The sequence below is a fragment of the Daphnia magna genome, linkage group LG6, assembly GCF_020631705.1.
Source record: "Daphnia magna isolate NIES linkage group LG6, ASM2063170v1.1, whole genome shotgun sequence".
Classification (NCBI taxonomy): domain Eukaryota; kingdom Metazoa; phylum Arthropoda; class Branchiopoda; order Diplostraca; family Daphniidae; genus Daphnia; species Daphnia magna.
In genome coordinates, this window is record NC_059187.1 from 6,554,879 (window position 1) to 6,570,304 (window position 15,426).

At 37.3% G+C, this 15,426-nt stretch overlaps 1 protein-coding gene and 2 long non-coding RNA genes across 3 annotated transcripts; 2 read left to right on the forward strand and 1 right to left on the reverse strand.

Annotated features, from left to right (window-relative positions):
• The first annotated feature begins 507 nt into the window (after window positions 1-507).
• On the forward strand, window positions 508-2,200 carry LOC123473737. The gene is made up of 3 exons (XR_006648042.1): window positions 508-1,682; window positions 1,749-1,956; window positions 2,031-2,200. It is a non-coding gene; the product is annotated as an uncharacterized LOC123473737 (long non-coding RNA).
• Window positions 2,201-5,876: 3,676 nt separating this feature from the next.
• Window positions 5,877-6,851, reverse strand: LOC116926094. The gene is made up of 5 exons (XR_004395855.2): window positions 6,752-6,851; window positions 6,558-6,665; window positions 6,377-6,468; window positions 6,230-6,311; window positions 5,877-6,149 (listed from the first exon to the last, which is right to left on the reverse strand). It is a non-coding gene; the product is annotated as an uncharacterized LOC116926094 (long non-coding RNA).
• Window positions 6,852-12,720: 5,869 nt separating this feature from the next.
• On the forward strand, window positions 12,721-14,755 carry LOC123473690. The gene is made up of 6 exons (XM_045174897.1): window positions 12,721-12,914; window positions 12,977-13,044; window positions 13,113-13,346; window positions 13,410-13,746; window positions 13,806-13,973; window positions 14,039-14,755. Exons 3-6 carry the CDS (start codon window positions 13,127-13,129, stop codon window positions 14,478-14,480), a joined length of 1,167 nt encoding a protein of 388 aa, XP_045030832.1. The 5' UTR covers window positions 12,721-12,914; window positions 12,977-13,044; window positions 13,113-13,126; the 3' UTR covers window positions 14,481-14,755.
• The last annotated feature ends 671 nt before the right edge of the window (window positions 14,756-15,426 follow it).

Consider the following 15,426-nt stretch of genomic DNA (forward strand, 5'->3'; position numbering starts at 1 on the left):
ACATGATTGAAGGCATAGAATAACTTAATATTTTTGACAGACTTTCAGCTTGTTGTGAGAAACTGCGGAGACGTAAAATGTGTACGACGTAAGGAAATGTCATTTAACTCATTTTCAATTCATGCATTGTAGCATCGGAAAAAAACATTTCTTATAATTCTTAATTACGTTGTTATGACAGCAAATCAACGAAGAACGAACAATTACATTTACTTAAGCTTGTAAAAAACCTTAATGATGGATATTTATTTCGCCAGTTTGTAACACAAAGTACATGTATAATATTTACTTCTTATCACTTCTCCAGGCGACAGTTTTTCACATTTTCGGTGACAAAGGAGTAGACAAGAGTTGCACTGTATTCCACCATCATCCTTATTGCTTTCCTTCTTGCAATGACAGTGGAAAGTGTTGATCTGTTTCTTCGTTTCAACTGTAAGTAAAAAGTATTTAAAATTGAATTATTCGTTTTCAGTTTAAATTATTACCCATTTGTAGGACTGACGCCCATGCATCTTCATCAAACAACTTCCGGAATTCTTCCAACTTTAACTCAGGATTTTGGACTGCACTGCTGACTTGCGCAGGCATCTGAAAGACCATCTCTTCAGTTACAATGCGCTTCGAAAGAAGTATGTCTTCGGCTTTTTCCCGTCCGATAAACCAAGTCAGGAATACTGCAATCAAAGAAAAATAATTATTGCGTGTTGGTGAGTAAAAGGAATCAATGATTTTACTTAGTTTTTGATCTGCCTTTTTTTTTTCGAATGGCTTAGGGGCATTTTTATGATGATCCAGCCGTCTGGTTCCTCTCGGTCGCCCAGCTCGAGTTTTGGTGTTGGGGAGCATAAGCATCATCAAATCGTCTTCTACTCTTGGTCTTTTTGGCTCCCGGTTCTCATCAGAACTACTTTGCTGGTCATCTGCAGCTTCTGATGGAGGTTCTATTGGGCCATAAGAGTGGTCCAAGTAGATTGATGTCATTCGGGCGTCTGTATCTGCCGTAGCTCGAACAACTGGATCTGCCGGAGCTTGAACGACTGGATCTGCCGGAGCTCGAACGACTGGATCTGCCGGAGCTTGAACGACTGGATCTCTTTGAGTTTGAACGATTGGATCTGCCAGAGTTTTAAATTAAGTAAAATTTAAATATTTAACTGTCAAAAAGATCTCATACCCCCAATTATTAGATGCATAGGCTCATTCCGTCGGATGCATAACTTGACCTGTTCCAGTACTTGGAGGTATCCCTCGAAGGCAGGCAAGGGTATATTTTGAAGTTCATTAGCCAAGGTTTTGGCTAATTGAAGGGCTCTGCTGTACATGTCTTCTCGAGTGACCCGATCTCGATTTCTTCGTTGTTGAATTACGACCGGTGACCAAGCTTCCGGGTGTTCGTCTTGTGAATCCTCGTCCTAAACATAAACAGAAACGAAGTTATTAAAGGTAATAAGATAATTAACTTTGTTTGATTTCATTTTACCTCGTCATCGCTCATGCGCCATCTCCTATTGAAATCTTCTACTGGCAGTAAAATCTCCGCTCTATCAGATAGGAATAAGAGGTGTCGACACGGAAGTCCAAAATTATTGAAGAAAGTACAGGAGCAACTAGTCAAATCCAAATTAGCAGTGTAACGGCCAGTGTTGGTTGCTGTGATTAATTGGTTCCCATCCTGGCAAGTAAACAGTGTTGATTAAGTTATTTCATTAACAATTTATATTAAAGTTACCTCAATTATGCTGTAGGATGTAGTTGTCGCCTTGAATTGTTCAATTACCCGATCCACCGCATAAGGCGTATAGATTTTACGTAACTGCTCCAGGATAGGATGCAACTTCTGAACCGGAAATCGAATTTTCAACTCATTTCCTTTCTTTTTTCGATCAAACTCTCTCATTTGGCTAATGTCAAGCAATACTTGTATCAGCTCGGGAAATCTTACTTGCCGATTACGTAAGTTTTTCTTTAAAGTTGAATGATACCTATTTATGGACAAATGGTAGTAATATTTATTGATTTATATGTAGGGACGTGAATACCGTTCGATTCTGTTCGTCGTGTGATTGTCCATCATGAATAGAGTTCTTCTATAAAAAACGGCCCAATATTCTGTAATATTAAACCAATTGGTTTCGAAATAATGCCCAAGTCCGTCGTACGTGCCGTCGTCGTCAACTTCATCTAAAAAATTCCTTTTTTAAAATAAAGATTTCCGGTAAGTTGAATAATTTGATTACCTAATCCACACAGGTATTCCTCGACCTCTTTTATTTTCTCTTCAGATCCAGCGTAGACGGCTTCTTTGAACTGTTGGTATATCTCTTCCCGGAGATTCCGGCTTAACTTGGCTTGGACGAGACGTTTGTCAACAGCAGCCAACGCGTGGAAAAGGCACAATTTCAAAGACGCTGAGGTGAAAATGCGTTCTACGGCGTTCATCTCTTTGCAATTCTTGTCGGTAAGAACCACTTTCGTCTTGCTGACGTCGTTGTGCTAAGAAATTCATGGATATTTAGCAATTTAGATTTTTTGTTTTCATTAAAAGGATTACCTTGGCGAAAATCTCTAGACCAGCGAAAATGCTAGCTGTCGTCTCCTCGCGGAGAAACATGTAGCAAATAGGTTGTCCAATGCCAAAATTATCTTCTATAACAATGGTGTAGAGGGGCATCCCGGCTTTGTCCACTTTATATGTCCCGTCGATCTCCACCACTTCACCAAATTTCTTAAATAATTCTCTTTGCTCTTGGGACTGGATGAAAATCTGTACTACTTCATTGTCTTCGTCGTGAACTATTTTAACTACGTTTACTGGTCGTTCACGAAAGGCGTCTAATAGTTCTACAGTATTCTTCCATTCATCTCGTGGCAGTCCTATATTGCAACAAGTTTTAATTGAGTACCAATTATAAGTAAATGACATAATGTCTTTACCGATCACTTTCTGCTTAATGTTCTGTATAGTCTTAGGTTTGAGAACAACGTTAAACTCATCATACACGCGCTTCCGTACTTTTAAGGGGATTGCGCCGTCACGCGTTGCATCAGTGATGTATTCTAAAGCAGAAGGATCTAGTTTTCTGAAATATAAAGCAATCTGTTAATCTTTGTTCAATTGTGATTCATCAGCAAAGTTACATAATTTTTCTCCCCGTAGGTAGCGATGAGTTCTTCGGAAACGGGATGGTTTTCGTGCTCAAGATTGCACGAAATGACCTCGTACTTTTGTTGACGGACATTCAAAGAGACATACCATGTATATGGACAATTGCATGCGTAGACTTTCTGATTAGGGCGCAATCCTTTCGAACGGTTTCGATGATTTCCATGATGCGAACAAAGAATCTTGGCAGAATAATATTTCCAGCGTTCATCGTCAACCTTCTTTGACTCTGACTGTTTTATGAATCAGTTAACGTCCGATATTTTTTAAATAGTAAGTTTAAGTCGAGTTTACTAACCTTTTTGTTGTGAGCTGACACACTGCATTTTTGAACGACCAAAGGATAGAAAAACACTTGTCGCAGTTGCTGTACATATGCGTCCACATCTTCCAACGTTTCAAAAAAACGACCTATGTGAAGCGTTTCTATATCCTGTTACAGTTTCTTTATTGGCACAAGCTCGGGCACAAAGCTTACAACAAACATTCATACCGAATAATACAGAAGTTACTATTTACAACAGAATACGCGAAGGGTAGCCCGTTTACACAAGGCTCCTTCTTAAGGACTTACGCGAGGCTAGCCAGCTTCAAGCAAAGCCACCTCTTAACGTCCTGTCGGACATCGGGCCAAATCCCGACTCCCCTCTCTAAGTTTCAGAGAGACTTATTGTCGACTCCAGATCGACCAGTCATCTAGGGGTGGTAATACAAATTATACAGAAGGGGAAACATTTATAATTATAAAATGCGACAATAGAGGGTAGTACTTGCAACAATCGGCCCTTCCTGACTTGAAGTTTCACGAGTGATGCAAAACACAACATAATGGAAACTTCAAAATCAGACCATGAAGAAAATTAGGAAAGAGAATAAACGTAATGATGGCCAGTTGACCTCGCAGCGTTCCTTTGTGGCCAAAAGCTCCCTCGTTATTATCTTTTCAAGTTACCAGGGCGGCTAGGGCAAGAACCCGAGAGTGGTGAAGGAGGGTATTCGCTTATGGAATTGGCAGGAGCAATCGCGTAACTCGATCCTCTTTGGATTCATCCACTTCATGGAAGGCAGCAAATTCTCGATTCTTACAGCCGGCATCTCGGTGTAAGCGTTGGCTGCCTACGTCCGCCCATACGTACAAAGAACCCACGGCGTGTTGTGATACGCGTCTGACAGCTCGCATGGGAAAGGACATCCAAAATGGCGGCGTCCACAAGCGTTCTACTTCCACACGCGGCAGGCAAATGGGTCCGATGAAGACGACTTTTGAAAAGCCGTTCGATGGTCTTCATCCCTCTTCTGACACCAAATGTTACAGTTTCTTTATTGGCACAAGCTCAGGCACAAAGCTTACAACAAACATTCATACCGAATAATACAGAAGTTACTATTTACAACAGAATACGCGAAGGGTAGCCAGTTTACACAAGGCTCCTTCTTAAGGACTTACGCGAGGCTAGCCAGCTTCAAGCAAAGCCACCTCTTAACGTCCTGTCGGACATCGGGCCAAATCCCGACTACCCTCTCTAAGTTTCAGAGAGACTTATTGTCGACTCCAGATCGACCAGTCATCTAGGGGTGGTAATACAAATTATACAGAAGGGGAAACATTTATAGTTATAAAATGCGACAATAGAGGGTAGTACTTGCAACAATATCCATGTCGAACCGTTGTAGAACGAGAAAAACAAGCAAATTTGGTAAACTGATAAACTTGGAGCAAAATCGAATGATCTACTATGCTTGAAATATGGAATGCGATTGATTTTTAAGATGCCCACCATTTTTCTCTATCTGCCCCCGCCCCTCTTGATCCTAGCTTCAGCAATTGCCTTTTGTCGGCATCGGCATTAAAAATTGTTATCGAATCTTGTTAAAGGGAGGTAGTCCCAGAGGTGCGTGTTGACACCTTGGTCTTGTCGAGCGTAACCGCTGAAGGTCGAATCAAGTAGTTCGTGGAAAAACTATGCGAAGGAAAGGGACAATAGGTTGAATTTCAGCAACATTAACCGCAACGTGATTCACTTTTTGTTTATATAAAACAAATTCCACTATTACACATTGCGTGAATAACTGAATTTTACCGAAGTTTACTTTTCACTTACTGAATAAAATTTCGAAATGTACATTCTATGAATTGAACCTGTAGCAGGTTACAAGAATATGGTCAAGGTCGCAGCTTATTACCTACATAGCTTTTTCCTAGAACTGCTTGAGTGATGGACGGGTTTCGTATAACTCGGACTGTGTCATCGTAACGTAAATCATCTTTACTTGAAAGTTTTAACGCGTTACGTCGCAAACACATGTGTGAATAGAAAACAATTGAATGCACCATAATAATTATAAATCTTACATTTGTAGAATATCCGAAGGTAGTAAAGGTAAATGCCAGTTAATACTACGAATTCGTTTGTGCGTTTCTTTAAAACTATAGAAAAATGCGACAGCAATAAAGAGTTCATTTAAAAAGATTACAATATCGATGAAATCATTTTGTAAAATGCCTCAGTCATATTAGATGCTAACCTCAATCGTTATTGACTAACTGAGCTGCTACTAATTTACATTCGATTTCGTGACAACCGTAATAAGCATTGATTCAATGAGAAATTTGTGAAATATTTGTAATTCTTATTATTGTGAAATATTTTTAGTTTTACATTCAATAGATAAGTTGAATAACTTAAAGACCCCGAGTTACAGAGTTTAAACATATCGGTATAACTTTATACAAGAAATTAAGCATAAGAAGTGCAAACGAGAAGAAATGGTTATATCTTATATGAGCTTAAATAGGAAGATCACACAAAAATCGTCAACAACAAGGTCAACAAAATCCCATGCATGTTAGCCAACAGGTTACAGAATAGGCTGATCCATAATCATTCTTGATGAAGGCACAAACAACAATAATGCATTAAAGTTACGCAACCAATAGAACTGTTACGCCAACCAATAGAATTTCTCACAACAAGCTGAAAGTCTGTCAGAAATATAAAGAATATAAAGCAAGTTAGTCATCATTACATGAAATGTAAAAGTATGATGTGTGACAATAAACACCTGAATTTGAATCCATTGTCAATCCATTGACAACAAGTTAGCTCTGTGTCAGCTCTGAAGAGTTTGTCCAAACGAGCTGAGTCTGTCAAAAATATAAAGCAAGTTAGTCATCATTAAATGAAATGTATGATGTGTGACAATAAACACCTGAAATTGAATCCATTGTCAATCCATTGACAACAAGTTAGCTCTGTGTTAGCTCTGTGTCAGCTCTGAAGAGTTGTCCAAACGAGCAGAGTCTGTCAAAAAAATAAAGCAAGTTAGTCATCATTACTAAAAGCATGAATGGTCAGAAAGCATAGTCTATTAACAATATGTCTATAAACACCTGAATTTGAATCCATATTATCCATTGATAACAAGTTAGTTCTGTCTCACCATTGATAACAAGTTAGTTCTGTCTCAACTCTGATGTTTCTCAAAACAAGCTGAAAGTCTGTCAAAAATATTAAGTTATTCTATGCCTTCAATCATGTGGTATATATGGCTTTGTTAAAATTCAAGGAATATGTTAAACTATACCTTAGATAATGAATTTACAATGAGAATTTCAATTTAACCATCAAACTAAATGTTTGTAAATAATAAACAAACAAATAAAATAAGTAATGAAGGCCCAACGGCCACCAACGGCAACGGCAGTTATTCCATCGCTATCTACGGCCAACGCCGATAGATGGGGTTTTAACACTGAAATGTCAATAGCCCTCTATGGCTATTGCCATTGCGAACCGAAATGGCAATAGATTTGACGGGAAAACCAGGAAACTCCTCTAATGGAGCCCAGCTACGGGAGCTCATCTGATGGAGACTCATCTAACGCAGATTTGGGGCAGCGTTTTATACCGTTGCAAGAATTACTCCCCTTCCGGACTGCGTATCTTCTTATTTCCTTAAAGCGGTCTTCTCTTGATAATTTCTTCACCATGATCACAGTGTTGTGCAAGGAGCGGATGGCTTATCTCTGCGAAGAGTTAACCAATCCCCCTTTTCACCCGCGACAATATTTCTACAAAGTAAACTGACAAACTCAAAGGAATTGAAATAAGACCTAGAAGGGAATACTGTTAAGACTCAAAACACCCGTAAGACTGAGACTGGAAAGAAAAAGGGTACGCATTTATAGGTTATTTATAAGGTTTCTTATCAAAACATAGATGTTACGGTTGATGCGACACTTATGTTACTCATTTGTGGGTCACACACGCGATCAATCCAAATTCATGGAAACGGATGACGCATCCTTGTTATTGCTTATAGCAAATCCTATATACAATAAGATTAAAATTGTTTACAATGACTTCGTTACATTTTAGATGGTGAATAACTGTGGAATCCAGGACGAATGGCGACGACTTTGCACTGAAAGTTATAACTTTGAAGTATTAAGAAACCAGTTCCGAATCCGCAGTATTAGGGTCTTTGAGCCAGAGTGAGCGTAAAAAATCTCTATCAGATACGTCTCCAGGTTAATGTAATGGGAAGCCTTTTCCACATCTGCCACAAGAACGACAACGTGAATGGGAAAGCTCAGCATGATCCTGATCTGGTCGTTCTGTAAAACCGCTTCCGTCTAAACACGGTCATTGAAAGAGATTCCATTCCAACCGCGACAGAAACAGTTGTAGACAATTTATATAGGAGTAGTTACAGAATTATTTTTAACAGAGTGGTAGGGGATATAATGATAAGGCTTGTTCTTTTCTAACTATGGAATTTTTTCTATGAACTTGCTCTCCAACTACTGATAGATAAGCAGAACGAAGAATTTGAAAAGAGATGGGTCCAATGCCAGCCGATGGATGATAGACTTTGTTATTTTATGCACCATTCGAAAATTTGACGGGAGCTCAGAATGCTCTGGTTTCCAAGGTAATTTGCTGCGTATTTTCCGTTTTCGTATTTGATGCTGCGCTTAGCCGACTGAGCAGCTTTTCTGTAGTTTTTAGCGTGTGGGTGTTTCCAATGATTCGGGGTTCCAGAGGTAAAAGACATCAAATTCTTCAGCTGCTTTCATATGAAGAGAAATTACTTGACTCTGATCGCAATAAGCTGTTTCCGATAGGGGCCCCCATTTTTGATAACCGATTCTTGGTTGTACTGCCACAGGCCATTCACCTCAAATAGGCTTCTCCTCTTCAACGATGAAAAAAAAAATCTGAGTCAATCAGTAGTTTGATGTTGAACATTTCACGGTTGATAGTTGGATGAGATCCATGATCCAGTTTCTTCAAATGAGAAAGATAATTAATTCGTTCACTCTGTTTGTCCTGCAAGGGTTTCGCTAGTTGGTTGACGACTATAGCTTTGATGTAAATGGGGTTATATTTTCTGTCGATCAATGTAATTCGACTACTTTTTTTACATTTGGTACACTGGACTTTCAGTCCAGTGGAGCCAGACAGCAACAAATATTCTTGACTAGAGCTCTTTATTTTTACTTTTTGTTATAATTTTCGAATTATCAGTGAACGTTGAGATCCTTCGTCGTTTATAGTGTTTGTTTTACGGATTCCTTTGGGTGTCAAAACTGACGGGATGACTGTATTCAGTGGGTTCCACCAATGAGCTAGGGGAAAGAATTGGTGTTGGTTCTTTAGGATTAATGATTCTTGACGACAATGTAAGAGTTAAGACGGAAGGATTTTTCTGCGTGAAGACTTGGATGATGTTTTTCTTTCCACAAACAGCCAAATTTATTTGACCAGCAGTTTGGTCTGATGATTAGTGTCTAGACAATTGACACACGTCTTTTTCTTCAAGACAACTTGCATTCCGTCATCAGCCATTGGATATTTAGTGCATTGAAAATGGAAGTGTTCACCTTTAAAATAGTTGCAGTTGACCATTGAATGTGTTGCACTGTTTAAAGTGTTGTAGATTGTTGATAACTAGGTCTAGAATGTTGATGCAGCAGTGAAGAGATTTTTCTAGCCTCAAAAACGTGCATCTCTCCACGTAGCGATTTGCATAGTTCAGCCAGCGTCCACTGATCTTGATCGTGTTTACGACGGCAGGTCACTTGTAAGCTTGTCAAGCAAAATGCATAAAAACAAGTCTCCGTATGTATCTGGGGGCTTACAGAGTTATTCCAGGTCTCCTACGAAGGATTTCAAAAGTTCGTAAAAGAAGCGTAAATTTTTCAAGGTGCTCTCCAGTTTTTGAAATGTATATAAAGCTCTCGTGTAAGCCGCAATTACTTTTGGCTCTCTGCCAAAATGTTCATTAAGAAGATTGGCCAACACGTCATAATTTACGTTGGACGATTTTAATCCAACCACGGTAGCTAACACGTTGCTTTCGAGTTGACCCAGTAGATAATTCAATTTGTTGACATTCGCAAGTGATCCGACACTATCCTTTTCGGCGCAAAAGGCTTGCATGGATGGTTTCTATTGCAGAATGTCACCATTAAAGCGTAAAAGCTAAATTTTAGGTCTGGTTGACGATATTGATGAAGCTGTCGGGGCTTGATTAATCTCGGCTTCTCACGGATGATCTGATCTTATATCTCTTCCTAGAGACGCTACAGTCCAAGCTGTAACTACGAATGTTAGACTTTCCGTAATGTCACCGGATATTACTCCTAAATAAGTAGATAATTCTTAAATAGCCTTAAAGATACATAAATTCGTATATCCTTGGGGGAAGGGGCGTAAATTCCAAAGTAGTATAAAACCCTTTTCGCTTTTGCTGTAGAGGTGGTGTGGTCGGCTGAACGTCTAGAAGCTGAGCAACTTTTTTTAAATCGTTTCTTTTATTTCTTGTGCATTGCTTTTCTGTGTCGAAATACAGCTTTTTAGTTAAGTCCGGTGTGACAATATAAAGCGCAGTTTCTTTTTGTTGTTTTTTACCTTACATTAGTGCTTGTTTGATAACAGATAACTATGTGTTGAAGCTTTTAGTAAATTCTTTTAATAGCCATCCCAGGTAAAAAAGTACTACATTGCACTACAATAAAATTATAATGTAGCCAAGTTAACTATCATTTTACTATAGTGAACGCTGTAAAATAAAAGTAACACTAGGTGGGCGTATTTTTTTCTTTGTTTCAAAATCAGTATTACTAACACACACTACTGTTTCACTAGTGACCACTACAAGTTTACTTGGACACACTTTGTTTTCAGTAGTGTTCACTGTATATTTACTGACACAAACTGCTGTTTTACTATAGTAATTGCTGTTTCACTACATTGGGCATTAATGCCACTATATTCTTACTGAGGCTCACATTGTTTTTACTGATTGCCACTGTACTTCTACTTTATATATTTTTATGCATGTATTTTTCGTGATATGCTTCACTCTCAATTTTTGGTTTCTACCTTTTTACTTAAACTTTAACTTAAACTTAAAGGTAAATTTTACTTCCCCCTTTAAATTTGTCATATTTTATTTGCTTTTATACAACTATTTCCACTTTGGCTTTTTTAATTTGTTATTGAACATAAACATTTTCTTTGTTATTTTGAAATATTTGGGTTAAATTAGCGATTAAAAATGAAAAAGATAGAAATTATAGTTTAAAATTAATATATAATTATTAAAAGTATGATTTAATTATTAACACATACTCAAATGTCTTAAATGTAAACATTCTTTAGTTTTCAGTCAGAATTTTTTCTAAGTTCTTAACTGAATCCTCAATATAGTCAGGAAAATGTAGAAATAATATTATATCAAAATAGCTGAGTGGTTAAGGCGCTCTGTTACGATAGTTAGTGATGTTCAGTTCCATGTTCAATCCCCACCGAAGACTTTTCTATTTCTCCGTTTTAGTCAATGGTAGACTAGTCTACTATTATATTATATTCTGAATTCACTGAATTTCATTGTACATTTACGAGGGTTTCACTAGAAAATGACTGCTTCGGTACTGCTTGTTTTATTTTCTACAAGTTTTTTTGCTTCAAGTAATTCTATAGTATTTCTATGTTATTATTGTAAAAATACTTGTTCCAAAATCCTTTACTATTACTCGAGTTTTTTTGTTGTATTTCTTGAGTAATTGCCAAGTAAATTTTCACCTGGGATGTTTACTTTTTTTGTGTGTTAGAATAGTTCAGTGCAAACTTGAGTTATTTATTGTTTGGACATGCTGTGCAGTTACGAACAACGGAACGAACAATCGGAAGGAACAATCGGATCGCCCGATCCGATCAATCTCAAATGATCGGATCGCCGATCAAGATAAAAAGATTGATCGGAACGGCAATTCTTATAGCGATCATTGTTTGGCGACCAAACTTACGATCATTTTTTAACGAAAAGCACCATCTAGCGTAAAATAAAAAACAAAAAAAACTAAAAAAATTTGTCTCAACAACACAAAAACATATTTAATAATTAGAATTACACGAGTAGCCAAGTACACAATATCATTTAACATAAAGCCCCTTGGGAGCCTTCGGGATTTAAGGTTAGTTTTTGTTGTTATAGTTGCTTTTTCCTATTTGTTTTACATAAGAATTAGTGGCATCTAGTTTTTTAATTTTGATTTAGAAAAAAAGTACAAAGGTGTCATCTGTTTTCCAAATGTTGAAGCACCACAAACAGTACAAAATGGTCGATTGTTGACTTAGCTATATACGGAAAAAAAAAATTCTAGTTGTCACATAGTTTAATAATTAAGACAATAAAATGGCGTGCATTATCATTTTTTACCTTTGTCATAATTAAAATCTACTAATTTCAGCTTAAAAATATCGTTAATGCTGTTTTTTCGCTTTCCTTCATTCCCTATTTGGATTCATCCTATTTGGGCAAAACTTCGGCCAAAAATCGAAAATTCGTAAGGTGATCGAAATCGGAAAGGCGTAAGGTGATCTGAAGAAACTACTTATGCAAAACTTATGGCATAAGGTCCCATATTGACTGACAGTATGCTTCTTGAACTTTTCGTTTTCAGCGAAAGGTTACTTTCGAACAGTAACTTTACTTTCGGAATTTAAAATTTTTTCACCGAAACTTTTGTTTCATGTGACATCACTTGGTGTAATTAAATATAGGCAAAAAACTTTTGAACGAATTACAGTGAAATCTAAACTTTTTTAATTAATACGGAATAAATATGATTAAAAATATCAGTCTGACAACGCTATACAAATAATATCAGACGAATTGATCCCTAGTTGATTTTTCTCAGTAACTGAATACGTGAGTCCCGTTTTTTCTTCTTTCAAATGAAATGACTAGTCATAAGATATGGAAACGCAATTCCACTTGTATTGAACGCCGTTTGTAGCAGCGAAACAGACACCCCTTTTTTTCTTTCGCACCCCTCTTTGTCTCGTTGTCTGCTTTAGTCGTCTGCTAACCGTTGCCAGGTAATCCTCCCGCAGCGTTTATTTTTTTGAATTCAAGTTATTAAATCCACTTTATAATTAGATATTTATTACTTCTATTTAATTTTAATATTTTTTCGCATTTATTAGTATCTCCCTTTTACTTAATTTTCATATATTTGGGAACAAAACAACACCAGCCCACACAGCTGACTGCTCATTGTAATTATCAGAAGGAGCATGCAGTTTTAACTGTGGTTTACCTGTAGTCCAGGAGTGATTATTCTTATAGAAATTTCATTAAAATATAAGATAAATTGTGATTTCAACATCGAGGAAGAACCGCGTTCTTTTTGGAAAGCATTAAGGCTTTTTGTGTTCCTGTCAACTATTGGCAAGTAATTTTACAACAAATTGATTTCTTTCATTCTTGTAATCCTAATGTTTTCATTGTTAACAGCTTGTCACTTTTCAAGACACCAGTTATCATCAGTGTTATACTTTTTATTTGTGAAAACTACTGTCCTGGTAATTTCAGTTAATGTGGTTTCGATTCCTTCATGTAGTCTAATTTAAATGTCTTCTTTGGGTATCAGCTTGCTTTTTAGTGATGGAACCAATGAATATTCCAATATCTCATGAAAAACTCTTACAACTTGTTGACTGGGATTTTTCAGTAAAACAAATGGCAAAATGGTTTGGTGTGTCCCGCTGGACAATACTAAGAAAACTAAAGCAATTCAAAATTTCTCGAAAGAAATTTTCTAATATTGATGATTGTTACCTCATGCAAATCATAGCAAATATCTTGGCTGATAAACCAAATATGGGTAATTTTATATTTAAATTTAATTTCCGTGGTTTCATTTAAATTGTTTGATTTTCCTTTGCAGGAGGAGATGTATATCTGAGACACCACCTCAAAACAAATGTAGGTGTCTTTGTCCAACGATGGCGTATAAGAAAATGTGTTCATGAAATCTTTGGATCCCAGCCAAGAGCCAAGAATACAATCAAGAGAAGACGTTATCAAGTGCGAGCTCCGTTGTCTATGGTACATTTGGACACTCATCATAAACTCATTAGATGGAGGTTTGTTGTTGTTGGAGCAGTTGACGGGTTTTCTCGAAAAATATTTTGTATGAAGTTAGACACCAATAATAAAGCTAAAACGGTCTTGAAGCATTTTCTAACCGGTGTCAAAGAACTTGGTCTGCCATCACGAGTAAGGTATCAATTTCCTCCCGTGATTCCAACTCAATTTTGTTCTAAATACTTCTTTCTTCTAGAACTGACAAAGGAAAGGAGAATGTTGGTGTTGCTCATTTGATGTTCCTTACAAGGGGTGGTAATCGGGCCAGTTTCATCAGCGGTCGGTCAGTTCACAACACCAGAATTGAACGAATATGGAGGGAAGTGTTACGTGTTGCCCTATCCCCTTTCAGAGAATTGTTCTAGTAAGTTTTCTAAATATGTTCTGTGAAGGAAAAGAATGTGGTTTTTAATGCTCACTTAATTTCAGTCTTATGGAAGGTGAAGGAATCCTGGACGTTTCGAACAACATGGACATATTTTCACTACATTTTGTTTTCCGATCCCTGATTGAAAAATCTTTAGATGAATTCTGTGCTATGTGGGACTCCCACAAACTCCGCACCGAGGGTTTATCTCCCATTCAACTATTCACTTTAGGAATAGAAGAATTGAAAAGACGATCCTTGGTAGACGGGAAAAGCTATACAGAAATGCAGCAATTTGATGTCGACATGCAACTTGTAAATACCATACAAAATCATTGCATCAGAGGAGTTCGTGGTGTCAAAGTGCCTGATATTGTCTGTCCATCTGAAGATACCTTGGCGGAATTGAGAAACCATTTCCCAATCACTAAAATTACATTTGAAAATTCCGTAGAAACGTACCTTTCCTTCCGCTATGTACTGAACGCAATGAATAACGTTTAGACGTTATGTATGGTACTGTTCTCATAATATTCGGGAAATCGATGAAAAATTCAGTGTTCGTATTTCAACACCTTTGACTTCATTTACACTTTTAAGAAAACCTTTATATTTTCTTTACTTTCTGTTCAAGTAAAGTGTGCTGTAATAGTAAATATGATAATAGAGAATAACCAAATTGGGTAGCTAGTGAACATTAGCATGTAGATAAAACTGGTAGGTTGTGTTCCGGTGTGACCTGCTGTTTAAAGACTCCGTGGAAAACTGCTGCGCTTAAGATTCTGTGACTCTTGACAATACAATAGGATCGTTACGGACTCTACAGAACAGTGCTAGAAAAATTTTTGATGTTACATATTCTTCAAATGGCTAAAAGGGAAATGTGAAGTGATTGGGCTGTTTTTCAAAGCCAAAAAATTAATACAAAGAGCGGCGGTTTAATTAAGATTCCTTGGAAGCCATAGAAATAACTTTACATCTTATTCCATGAGTTACGATATTTCCCGTCATTAGTTGTCGTAAGTTATTTTACACCAAAACAAAACACCGGATGATACGCCGGTGTTAAATATGGGAAGCAAAGAAATTTACGCTACTTATTTATTTCCTCAATCCGCATTCTCAGAAAATGTCAACAAATAGATTATTAGTGATCATCTCTTTTGGTGGTTCAACGTTCTCATCATAATATTTTTGTAATTTTCTGCCGAAGGGCGAGTACACACATGTGATTCTTTATTACTTTTCTTTAGCGATCTTGAATTTATACACTCCTGTTAATGTATCAAGATAGAGCACTTTTCCCACCACCCCCTCCCCCCAACATACATCCGTGCGTTGACTTTTATTCGTTTGTAGCCTACTTCTCTTTTCCATGCGTGTCGTTTCTCATCATCTTTATCCCGCGTCTCCCCACCATCTTCTAAACGCTCACTGGGTCAGAAAACAA

Coding starts and splice junctions, on each gene's coding strand:
- LOC123473690 (XM_045174897.1), top strand. CDS start 13,127: ATGGAACCAATGAATATTCCAATATCTCATGAAAAACTCTTACAACTT. Junction 13,747..13,805: donor GGTCTGCCATCACGAGTAAG/GTATCAATTTCC, acceptor TCTTTCTTCTAG/AACTGACAAAGGAAAGGAGA. Junction 13,974..14,038: donor CCTTTCAGAGAATTGTTCTA/GTAAGTTTTCTA, acceptor ACTTAATTTCAG/TCTTATGGAAGGTGAAGGAA.